This window comes from Aquarana catesbeiana, linkage group LG07 (genome assembly GCF_042186555.1).
Source record: "Aquarana catesbeiana isolate 2022-GZ linkage group LG07, ASM4218655v1, whole genome shotgun sequence".
Lineage (NCBI taxonomy): Eukaryota > Metazoa > Chordata > Amphibia > Anura > Ranidae > Aquarana > Aquarana catesbeiana.
This window is the reverse complement of record NC_133330.1, coordinates 285,148,075-285,161,007: the sequence shown is the minus strand read 5'-3', so window position 1 is coordinate 285,161,007 and position 12,933 is coordinate 285,148,075. Positions and strand designations below refer to the sequence as shown.

General features: G+C 43.4%; 1 protein-coding gene across 3 annotated transcripts in view; it reads right to left on the bottom strand.

The window, feature by feature from the left end:
- Positions 1-12,933, bottom strand: part of TNR (tenascin R) — a 932,265-nt gene that overhangs the window by 49,209 nt on the left and 870,123 nt on the right. For all 3 annotated transcript variants that reach the window (XM_073593414.1, XM_073593413.1, XM_073593415.1), the window contains 3 exons: positions 10,396-10,492; positions 1,383-1,544; positions 918-1,081 (listed from right to left, as the gene is read on the bottom strand). In XM_073593414.1, coding sequence (XP_073449515.1) covers positions 918-1,081; positions 1,383-1,544; positions 10,396-10,492 — 423 coding nt within the window. The remainder of the gene's footprint in view (positions 1-917; positions 1,082-1,382; positions 1,545-10,395; positions 10,493-12,933) is intronic.

Sequence of the window (12,933 nt, the reverse complement as noted above, 5' to 3'; positions counted from 1 at the left end):
AGATGTTGGCTCAAACTTGTCTTGCATACACAGTCACACAAATCTTGTCGGAAATTCCGAACGTCAAGAACGCGGCGACGTACAACATGTACGATGAGCCGAGGAAAATGAAGTTCAATAGCCAGTGCGGCTCTTCTGCTTGATTCTGAGCATGCGTGGAACTTTGTGCGTTGGAATTTGTACACACGATCGGAATTTAGGACATTTTGTTGTCGGAAAATTTGAGTTCCAGATCTCAAATTTTGTGTGACGGAAAATCCGATGGAGCCTACACACAGTCGAAATTTCTGACAACAAGTTCCCATAGAACATTTTCCGTCTGAAAATCAATGAGCATTGGTCAAAACCATCAATGGGATCTTTGCAGATAGGGATGCATTCCTATGAGTGGTTAAACCACTGGTTTCATCCAGACCGCCTCGCCAGACACCATAAGCAGAAGTACGGAAGGAAAGAACGCTCCAAAAGTGTAAAATCTTCCAATTATTTATTTAAAAAAAAAATTCAATTGCACTTACACAAGTAAATGAATAAAATGTCAAACTGTACATGGTATTTGCCGACAACCATTTCAACCCACGATAGGGATGCGATGATGTCAGCACGCAGCACCGCCCTACATGTTTCGTCATATATTACGGCTTCCGTGAATTTACGAAGCTCTGGAGCTAATGCATTTGCAGCGTGCAACTGCACTTTGCAAAGTGCACAGTCCATTTTCCTTTACTAAATCAACCCCTATGTGTGCATGGACACATAAGCTAACATGCAGGGGAGTTTAAAGGCAGGAAAAAAAATGCCAGACGCACCTAGAAGCAGCTGTAAAAGCATCCAGTGTGCATGAGGCCTTAAAATAGCAGCTGCAGGTTTCTTGAAATTATTCTTTATAACATAAAATGTACTATCTCACTTCTCACCTGGCTGTGCCTTGTCTCTCCATATTTTCCATTCAGGTTAGTCCGGTGACAGTTCTTATACCACCATGCTCCTTTATATGACGATGCACAGTTTGTTACAGCCACATCATTGTCTCTGTCCTTGGTGGAGAATGGGCGCCCTTGGTGATAGGTAAGGGAATCACCTAAGGAAAAGACAGTAAAAGTTTGCAAATATGTTACATAATTTAACTTTCAAAGGTATTTTTTTCATATACTTTAAATTACTGCTTTTCTATATGAAAGCTATGGTTTTCTACATGAAACACCATGTAATGCAAACTCAGATCGAAGAACAGAGATCTGCAGTTATACAGAGCCACTAATCCACTTTTAGCTTTCAACAGTTTATAAAGAAGATTCTGATTGGCAGTTGTGGCTCAATAAGTATTCCTTTTTGCCTTCATAAATAAGAATCTATAATGTAGAAAAAAATATAGGTAATACCTGAGGTTCCATTGTAGTCACCAATGCGCAGTTTATACATGCTGCGTGGATCGCCCACATAAAATTTGTTATAATAAGCATACACAGCTTCCTGTCCATCACGCATGTCAATTCTCAGTTCGTAGCGACCCTGAGACGTCACCTGGTGAAGGGTGTCCAGACCTGTGGAAATAGAGACAGTGAAAGGCTGTCCTTCAAAACTTAGTACAAATCTCTGTTCTCTGTAGCATTTTGTACACACATATTGCATCTACTGTATTAATAGAACACAAAAAAATATGCATCATAGCAGAAATTTAACTTTACCTTGAAATCCTCTGAATCATAAAACTGTATAACTGTTATTAGGTTTGATGTGAGGGAGCATCTCTCTGCCGAATAGTCATATTAATAATAGCTGTCTTACGTTTAGCTGTTGTTGCCTTTCAGGAGGAGAAAGTAATTATAGCTGATGTGGGACCTGACTGATTTTTGTCACAAGCGCTGAACACCTTTTCTCCTTAATTCTTCGGCTAGAGATCATTTTTCATGACTTTGGAGGAATCTGTTCTTGAGGTTAATGAAGAATGGCCTTCGTGCTCAAATACTATGACACATCATTGCTGTTATCACCTATTGTCACCTTAACAGCTAGGAAGGTGCCAGCCTCTCCTTGTACTGACACTGCACAGCTTGTTGATGATGTTGTGGTGAAGGAGCAGAGCAATACAGGCAGCACTGCATTCACGGTAATACACAATATTGTCAAAAGTATTGGGACACCTGCCTTAACACGCACATGAACTTTAATGGCCTCCCAGTCTTAGCTCGTAGGGTTCAATATTGAGTTGGCCAACCCTTTGCAGCTATAATAGCTTCAACTCTTCTGGGAAGGCTGTCCACAAGGTTTAGGAGTGTGTCTATGGGAATGTTTGACCATTCTTCCAAAAGCGCATTAGTGAGGCCAGGCGCTGATGTTGGATGAGAAGGTCTGGCTTGCAGCCTCCACTCTAATTCATCCCAAAGGAGTTCTATTGAGTTGAGGTCAGGACACTGTGCAAGCCAGTCAAGTTCCTCCACCCCAAACTCGATTAACCATATCTTTATGGACCTTGCTTTGTGCACTGGTGCGCAGTCATGTTGGAAGAGGAATCCCCAAACTGTTCCCACAAAGTTGAAAGCATAAAATTGTCCAAAATGTCTTGGTATGCTGACACCTTAAGAGTTCCCTTCACTGGAGCTAAGGGGCCAAGCCCAACCCCTAATAAACATCCCCATACCAAACATCCCCATACCCTATGATTTGGACTAGTGCATAAAACAAGGTCCATAAAGACATGAATGAATTTGGGGTGGAGCTTGTTGCTAATTAACATTGCACAATATTTGCTTGATCAATAAAACTATTTACAAAGAAACATAATTTTAATATCAGTAAACTACTAAATTATGCAAAACACAACCCTACCTCATCCTAAACACACCCTCAGGCTAAAAAAGGATTAAACACATGCAGACTTTTTCCAAACATCTGATTGTAACAAAATCTAAGGGAAAGAAAAAGCTGCACACCCAGAGACTGACAGACAGCGGTTACAAAGACCTGACATTCCTTCACGTCTTTGTCTAAGCCTCCCACCGCCACTTGTCCTTCTCAAGACTCCAAGTTTTCCTAACCTCACCCAGAAGGTTGTGCACCACCACCTCGACAGGAATTACTTTTTTCAGAGTGGAAACCTGACACAATGCATTCCACGTGTAATAAAGGACTACCAAACTAACTAGAAAAAGTGTCTCGAAATCAAAATCCAGTGAGTCTGAAAAGCCCCGTATGCCCACTCCACATAACACATGCAGGAAAGGAAAGGGATACCCAGCGCCTCACCCACCCGCTTATAGACTTCTATATTGAAGGGGCACTGAAGCAAGAAATGGTCCATAGCCTCCTCCACCCCACTGCATTCCATTTGTGGAGAGTAGGCAGTGTAAGTGTCTAGGTAGCCATTAGAGGTCCCCAGGATAGTTAATTAATTGGGGTGTAACTCCGGGAGTGTGGTAGTGCCAGTCCGGCTTTTGCCAGTGTGGGGCAGCTTGGGTAAGTGGGTTCTATATAAATATTAATTGGAGTATACCCCCGGGAGTGTGGTAGTGCCAGTCTGGCTTTTGCCAGTGTGGGGCAGCTTGGGTAAGTGGGTTCTATATAAATAGTCTTCCAGGACAAAGATATGCAAAGATATAATCTTTAAAGCTCTAGGTTCTGGGAACTTCGCCCTAGGGCAATGGTTCTCAACTCCTGTCCACAGGACCCATTAACAGGCCGGATTTTAAGTATTACCTTGGGGAGATGCAGACTAGAATACTGCAATCACTGAGCAGTAAATGATATCACCTGTGATGTATTTCAGTTATCTTGAAACTGGCCTGTTAGTGGGTCCTGAGGACAGGTGTTGAGAACCGCTACCCTAGGGGGTAAGCAAGGAAGGAGAGGTACAGGATTAATGGCACTACTAATATTCCTTTGGTAAGGCATATAGGGCTGATTTAAGGTATAGTCTACTCCTCAGAATGGTTCTCATCTCTGCTGTTCTCTGTGTGCAAGGAATGTGCCATCATTCTTGGGAAGACTGGATGTATGTAGAGTATATATGTAAATCAAATGTGTTTCTGCGTTGAGTTAAAAGGCTTTTGTTGTGTGGACTCTTTCTTCTCCTAACCTTAAGATGGGAATGTTTCTGTAAATGAATGGGTGGTGGATGAAGCTGCTGCTGGAGACCATTGCCACAAGGCTTGAGGAGGTATGAAACTGGCTATTTGTGTAATGGCGCTCAGGGGCGAATGCCATGCCCATAGCGCCTCAGTCAACCTAAGGGGTGCAGGCTATGTTGGCCAGGAATGGTTTAAAGCATACAGGTGCTCACCGACCACATGGCTGTGCATGTGGAGGTCAAGAGGAGAAGTTTAACTTGATCTTGTGCTCCTTACTCACTGACCTCCAGTCCATTCATTTCTATGTATCTCCTATTTTAATATTGTATTTCTGGGTGCATTGCCTTAGAAAGCCAATTTATTATTATGATACTCTTTTCCCATATTTGAACTTATTACAATTGCTGGAATGGTAAAAAAGGGAAGCATCAGTCTTTATAAATACAGTGGGCCAGTGGGTGTGGGCCATGGGACAAAGTGCAGAAATAGGGATGAAGCCCTTTGCTAGTTTTCTTCCAGCTGGCAATTGTGCAAATGCATTCAATTTGATAATTGTGTCACTACTCCCTATATATATATATATATATATATAAATATATATATATATATATATATATATATATATATGTCCATCTACAATAAATATAACCAAAGCATAACCCATATACATCATATTCCCTCTCTTCAGTGGTGAGTGTCCCATCAGCATCTTCTGCTACTGGTATCTAGCTACCAACATCCATTATTCAGACCAAATTGTTATAGGACAGCTGTACTACGCGAAATGCGATAGCTTCCGTTACTGATCTCCTAATAAAAATGCTACTTACCTGGCTTTTGGAGTTACTGACATAGAATAAGCACAGAACTGATGAAGTCTGAGCATAGGCGTGCACAGGGGGTGTGCCAGGTGTGCCTGGGCACACCCTAATCACTGCGAGGGGTGCCAATTCCCCCTATTGCTTGGGCTTCACCCCATGTTGCGTTCCCAGAATGGAGAGTGGGGGAAGAGGCTAGGAAATATATTAGTTACCGACCCCTTCCTTTTCTAAATGAACACAGGGAGCACACTCACTCACTGTGTACATTCATAACTGAAGCATAATAAACTGTGTTTATTATGCTTCAGTTTGTGAATGAACAGGAAGTAGCTCAGCACAGAGCACTATCCCATTAATTTACTGTCCATTGCAGTTGAGGCTGCAGAGAAAGGCATGTGTGTTTGAGCTTTGGGGTGCACTTCCTAATGCAATAGGCTGTACACACCTTTGAGTCTGAGTAGGGACATCTGATCTGCAAACTTATTCCAGGTCAATGACTTAGAAAGTATTAAAGCTTTAAGATCACTATAAAAATTTTAAATGAGAAATGTCAGCAATGCCTTGCTTTTCTTTACAAATACAAAAAAAAGTTACAGAACTGTTCCACAATGTCTTCTCTAGCCTCGTTGTACATCAGAAGATGGATCAGTTCACAGTGCACTCAGTGTCAGGACAAGGTTATCTAGTTCCCAAGGCAAAGATGTCAAACTGCGCCTCCCCCAGATTTATGAGCATTCTGTGTCAGCAAAATACTCCTCAAGCAGTACTCTGCACGCTAACCCCCTAAGCAAATATTTCCTTTGCAAGCCAAAATTCTCCCCAAACCCAAATTCCCCCACCTCCCAGTGAAAACCCCCCCTGCTGAAATCCCCCTCCCAGCACAAATCTTTGACACCCATCCCCCCTCCCAGCTCCAATCCTATCTCTCCCCAAATCTCTACTCTTAGCACGAAACCCCCCCCCCCCAAAAAAAAAATCACCCATTCTAGAACAAATCCTCTACCCCTCAAAATTTCCCTCAAAACACAAATCCTTCCCCAGTACAAAACCCCCAATGCCCCGTCATAGCACAAATCCCACTAAATTTCCCCACGAGTGCTAATCCCCCCCAGCACAAATCCCCCCAATCATCCCTACTAGCACAAATCCCCCCCCCCCCAATCCACCTTCCTAAAACAAATGCTCCGCAAAAAAATTTCCCTTCCTAGAACAAATCCCCCTCAATTTCCCCATCAGCACAAATCCCCCCCCCAGCACAAATCCCCCTTACTAACTCAAATTCCCACCAAAAAAATCTCCCTTCCTAACACAAAGTACTTTCCCCCAAATCCCCCCTCCCAGCACAAAGCCCCCCAAAATCCCTCCTGCTAGCAAAAATTCCCCATCCCAGCACCCCCCCCCCCAAATTTTCTCATGAGCACAAATCCTCCCAAATCCCCCCTTCAAAACCCCTCTCCTAGCACAAATACTGTTCCCCAAATTTCCCCTCCTTGCACAAATCCCCCCCCCCCAAACAATCATCAAATTCTTTCCCCCAATCCCCCTTCCACTAGCCTAGCAACACCCCCCCAAATCACCCCATACATAAATCCTCTGCCCCCCCTCGACCCCCTCCTAGCACATATTCCCCTCAACCCCCCTCTAATCCTCTTCTCCTTCCCCACTCCTAGCACACTGCCATCCTAACTTTCTCACTTTGCCCCCCTCCTTCCATGTTCCCATTGTAATTCTCCCCTCCCCACAGACCTCAGATTCAGCACGACAGATGGCTGTGTGGTGTCCTTCCCCCCCCCCAGGCTCCTCTTCATCTTGGCACATCAGAGTTGAGGAGGAGCCTAGGGAAAGGGGATATTCAACATTTCTGCCAGGCAGCGGGTGGAGAGAGATGTCGGCTCCGGATGCGGGGTATGGAATTGCGGTTGGGGACACCACTGACTGTCAGATTGGGACTTTACAGGTTGCAAACCCTGCACGGTTCCTATCTGACAGTCCCCGCCTCCTCATAGCTCTCTTCTGCTCTCCAGATTCGGCTTCTGACAGAGCTGCTTGTGACATTCTGGGCCTAAACTGTTTGTTACATCCCACGCTTAGCTGATTGTGACTTCCCCCGCTAATCTGACAGGAATAGTGATGGTGCTGTCACTACCCCTGTCAGCTTGTACCAGCAGGAACTCTCCAAGTGACACCCCCACCTCACATGACACCTGCGCCCAGGGCAGCTGTCCCTCCTTCCCCTCCTTTGTCATGGCCTTGAGTGCAGTGTCAGCAGAGACCCTGGATCTTCTAATCATGTGATGTGTGATGGTAGGAGCCTCTCTTCTTCCTATCCCTTGTCCGTCTCACTCTAAATCTGACAAGTCTTTAAAAGGAAAGAAAGGAAGAATACTATGCAGTAAATGATCTTCTGGATGCCTGTGTAGCGCCCTCCTAGTTAGGTTGCTAGGATGTTAGTTAAACTTAGTTCTTCTTGATTCCTCTGTAATAATTGAAACGGTTGTTGATTTCTTTTGGCTGTTCTGGATTTCACAGGCTGCAGGTTTGATTGTTCTCCCTGCATTCTAGAAAGCTCTAGAATATAGGAGTGCAGCAAACCAAATTGTACTGCGGCCAATCCCTGGGGAGGTCTGCCCAAAAGGTGGCTGAGGAGCACATAAATAGTCTGAGCTTCAGAATAGCAGAGTTAACCTTTTGAAGGGATTCCACCTGTTTAGTTTTCCACCTGCAGTGGAAAACTGCAGGTTTCCACTTGCAGTTTGAAGTTTCTGATCTTCTCAGCTGTGGGTGCCTACATCTGAAGGTATCTCTAATACACATAAATTTCACCTGAGGATCCTGTCTGCATAGCCCCAATGGAAGGAAACTGGAGGAAGCTGAATGTGGACAGCAATTCCCCTAGCCTTGTGAATACTGTTTTACTGCAAGATCCTGGTGATTGTGTACTATTGGGATTGCTGGGCCATGTATTTCCTCTTCTGAGAGGTACATACTAGACATGTGCATTTGTTTTCGTCCAAATTTCGGGGATTTTTGTGTTTGTTTTAACAAACGATAACGAACACGCAGAATCCAAAATCCAAAAGATCCATAATTTAAAAAAATGCTTTTTTTTTTCGTATCCATTATATATTGTTGTGCCAACAGTTCGATATAGATAGATAGAAGATTCGACATAACAGTGACAACAGCGATCTGTGTCTATCGAACCTGCGGTTGAATGTGCCTAACCTAACTCTATTACTCCAAGATTATTGGACATTATAGAGACATGAAGATTCGACAAAGCAGCTAAAAGCATACGATCGATGCAAGCGGACATTTACGGTCAAATGCTCCGCCCACAGGCTATAGAAGAATTCTAAAGTTGTTTGACTAGTAATAATAATAATTAATAATTATAATTATTACTAGTCAAACAACATTATAATTCTACTATAGCTTGTGGGCGGAGTATTCGACCGAAAATGTACAATTGCGGCGTCGTACAGTTTAGCTGCTTCGTCGAATCTTCTTAGAAAACCCGACAGACACCATAAGCCTTCAATTGACAGATTTGACCTTAATTAGTTCAGATTTTTGGACTAATGCATTTTTTAACTAAACTAAATTCTCGGGTCCCTCTGCGGTGCTCCTGGCCCCTCTCTCCTGTCGAATGCCCCCACAGCAAGTAGCTTGCTATGGGGGCACCCGAGCTGAGTCACAGCTCCCTGTGTCCATTCAGACAGGGGGCTGCAGCCCAGTCCCGCCCCCTCTCTCCTGATTGGCTGACTGACTTTGATTGACAGCAACGGGAGCTAATGGTGCCGCTGCTGTGTCTCAGCCAATCAGGAGGGAGAGTCTCGGATGGCTGAGGCACTCGTGGACATCGCTGGATAGATATGGTGCTCAGGTACTGTGTTTCCCATGAAAATAAGACACTGTCTTATATATTTATTTTTCCTCAAGAAGACACACTATGGGGGTTATTTACGAAAGGCAAATCCACTTTGCACTGCAAGTGCACTTGGAAGTGCAGTCGTTCTAAATCTAAGGGGTAGATCTGAAATGAGTGGAAGCTCTGCTGATTTTATCATCCAATCATGTGCAAGCTAAAATGCTGCTTTTTATTTTCCTTGCATATCCCCCTCGGATCTACAGCGACTTCACTTCCAAGTGCACTTCCAGTGCAACGTGAATTTTCCTTTAGTAAATAACCCCCAATGGCTTATTTTCAGGGGATGTCTTATTTTTATTAAGCAGCAGCTTTACTGGTGTTTGTAAGGGGTGAGAGAGACCCACAGACTGTTGCTGGTTGGTGATGGGGAGAGACCCCCAGTGCTGAGTAAAATGGCAGCCACAGCTTTACTTATTCCCCTGAGGACACATAATACCTAAGGCCCCTTTCACACTTGTGCGACTTCAAAGACGCGCGATTTTACCGCGATTTCGCAGCCACGATTTTGCTGTGATTTCACCACGGTTTTGCCATGATTTGGGATCAGTACTACTTTGTACGACTTTACAGGGTTGGGGTTTACAAAAGCTGCTTGTGCTTACAAAGTCGTACTGGAATCGTGTCTATATTATTCAGGTATGATTTGCATGCTACTTGAGGGTTTAACATTGAGGTCTATGGACATCAACTCGCATGGAAGTTGGACCAAAGTAGTGCACGGACTACTTTGAAGTCGGCACGACTTAAAGTCGTGCCAATATGAATGGTAGTCATTGAAAATCATGGAGAATGACTTGTCATGCGATTTTGCAGTACAAAATCGTGGGACAAGACGTATAAAGCAGAGCGTCCTGCTCCACACTTCACTGAGGAGACTTTTACTTTCACTTTCTATGTCTCCCTCTATGCCTCAGCTTGCAGCACATAGCCACGCCCATCACTATGTCTTATTTTCGGGGTATGGCTTATATTGCGCAAATGCTTAGAAATCCTGCTACGGCTTGTTTTATAGGTATGTCTTATTTTTTATTTTATTTAAACACGGTAAGTATTAGGGTCGATACTGCACACAAAAGGCCTTTTATCTTAATGCATAAATGCATTAAGATAAAAAACCTTCTGCCTCTATAACCCCTTTAATGGTTCTGGAGTATCCCATACTACCCTATACCCAATCAAAGTTACCCAAAATAAACCACAAAAAAAAAAAAGTAATCCTCTAGACTGCTCTGTGTCAGTGTGCCTGGACTGTGCTCTGTGTGTGCTGGTAGCCTCTGCATAAGTGAGGGAGAACTCTGGGCATCATCATCATCAGTGCTGGAAGTGTACAGTGGCTGTGCCTTTGACTGTCATCAGCCAGCATCCCCCTCGGGGGTGCTCTACATGTGGATAAATGTGGAATTGTGCTATTGTAACATTCACACAGTAGACATAAGGCCACTCAGGTTAAAATTAGATATTTTCCAAATAGTATTTTTTTTTTTTAATTTGATAATAAGGTCCTCTTCAATTAAAAACATTTTGGCCTTAAAAATTATAGGCTGTAGTTAGCACTCATCAATTATAATTGACTTACCCAGCCAAAACTCATCTTCCAGGTTTCCAAAGCCAACTCGGTAGTCAGACCACTTACGGAAGAAATCTGTCAACCCATTTTGACGTCTCTGGAATACCTAAAAAGAACACATACAGATATATAAATGGAAGGCTTTTTAAATGTAAAATCTGAGACGGTAATAACAATGGACCTTATTTATGGCACTGTCTGAGGAAAAAACTGTCTTAGACAACTCATGGAAACCAATCAAATCAAAACTTTAATTTACCGCTGTCATTTTTCCAGTGCAGATTTGAATCAAATTGGTTGCTATGAGTTGTCTGAAACAGACAGATATATATATAAGGCATTGCGTGTCTAAAGTGCTAAAGGGTAGATGAGGTGATTGAAAATGATTGAAGGGGTACTAGCAGAGTAAAATATTTGGACATTCTGCCTGAAACATATAGCTAAACTGAACAGTAAAGTGGCATTGAGTCTGCTTCAAGGATTCAAAGGACTCTGCAGCTCGAGCAACGTACAGCCATCTTGTTTTTTCACACTCTTGTTGCTACAGTTCAAGGACAACTCAGACAGAAAACTTCCACATAGGACTCTGCATATATATTGCTGGTAACAATCAACCAGACTCCAGCTGTTCATCCTCTAATAATGTATGGTTTAGGAGAGCAATGCAGATTTATAGACCACTTCAGTTTTTTTTATATGCTATAAATAAGCTAAAATATTCTCAAAAACAAACATGAATTGTAATGCTAACAGTACACTATGGGGGTTATTTACAAAAGGAAAATCCACTTTGCACTGGAAGTGCACTTGGAAGTAAAGTCACTGTAGATCCGAGGGGGACATGCAAGGAAAATAAAAAACAGCATTTTAGCTTGCACATGATTGGATTATAAAATCAGCAGAGCTTCCACTCGTTTCAGATCTACCGCTTAGATTTAGAGCGACTGCACTTCCAAGTAGTGCAAAGTGGATTTGTCTTTCGTAAATAACCCCCTATGTGCTTAAAGTGGAAGTCCAGCCTATTCCTAACTAATCTTAAACTAGCTCCCACCACACTTTTAAACCCTATTCTATCTACCATGTCTATACTTACCTATTCTGAGAGCAATCTGGTCCAATCACAGGATCTCCCCAGCGGCCTGGTTCAGTGAATAGGAGAGATCCCCGACAACAACTGCAGAGCCCGGGAGCTGATGTCACTCTTATAGGGCGTACACACGGTCGGACTTTGTTCGGACATTCCGACAACAAAATCCTAGGATTTTTTCCGACGGATGTTGGCTCAAACTTGTCTTGCATACACACGGTCACTCAAAGTTGTCGGAAAATCCGATCGTTTTAAACGCGGTGACGTAAAACATGTACGTCGGGACTATAAACGGGGCAGTGGCCAATAGCTTTCATCTCTTTATTTATTCTGAGCATGCGTGGCACTTTGTCCGTCGGATTTGTGTACACACGATCGGAATTTCCGACAACGGATTTTGTTGTCGGAAAATTTTATCTCCTGCTCTCCAACTTTGTGTGTCGGAAAATCCGATGGAAAATGTCCGATGGAGCCCACACACGGTCGGAATTTCCGACAACACGCTCCGATCGGACATTTTCCATCGGAAAATCCGACCGTGTGTACGGGGCATTAGACTTACTATGGGGCATCCGTTGTCAGCTGTGCCTCCTCTACTATCATTTAGGTAACTTCTGCTGCTCACTGGATTGGCCACAGTGGGGTAACATAGGTAAAAATGTCTACTGGGTCGTTGACCATCATGTGAGTTTCAGTCAAAGATGCTTGTCTCTTCTGCTGAAATCTCCTTTTGAAAATACCAGAATTGCATTACATACAGAGTGCAAAGCTGTCACTTGTAAACACAGAAACCAGACTTCTGTGTTTACAAGTAATTGTGATGAGCAGGCACCAAAGGGTCTGAGCCAGAGGTGGTGGAACTGAGTTCCACCAAGTTCCCCCTGAAAAAAAGCCCTGTTCCTGACTATTACGTGGATCCATGGGGGTTGATTTACTAAAGGCAAATAGACTGTGCACGTTGCAAAGTGCAGTTGCTCCAGAGCTTTGTAAATGAGGTAAAGCTTCACTTTGCAAATAATAACCAAGCAAGGAAAATAAAAAGAACAGCATTTTGGCTTGCACATAATTGGAGAATGGTAGTCAGGAGAGAGAGTCCTGGACAACCGAGGCTCTTGTGCAACATCGCTGGATTGAGATGGTGCTCAGGTAAGCATTGGGGGGCTGGGGGAAGCTGCTACACACACAAGGTTTTTTTTTATCTTAAAGTGTTACTAAAACCACAACAGTAAAATCAGTCTGTATATGTAGTAAAGCATGCTTGTCATACTCACTGTGGAACCTAAGGGGTTAATCCTCTGCATTGTGTAAAAAGGCTGTTTGATCCTATCTTCTCAGATCCTCCCCCTCTTCCACTATTACCAATCTATTTGCTGATAGAACAGAGCCTTGGGGGCAAGCTGCACATGCTCAGTTGGAGAGTTTTTTTTTTTTTTGGGAGAGTGCATGTGATTGGCACAGGG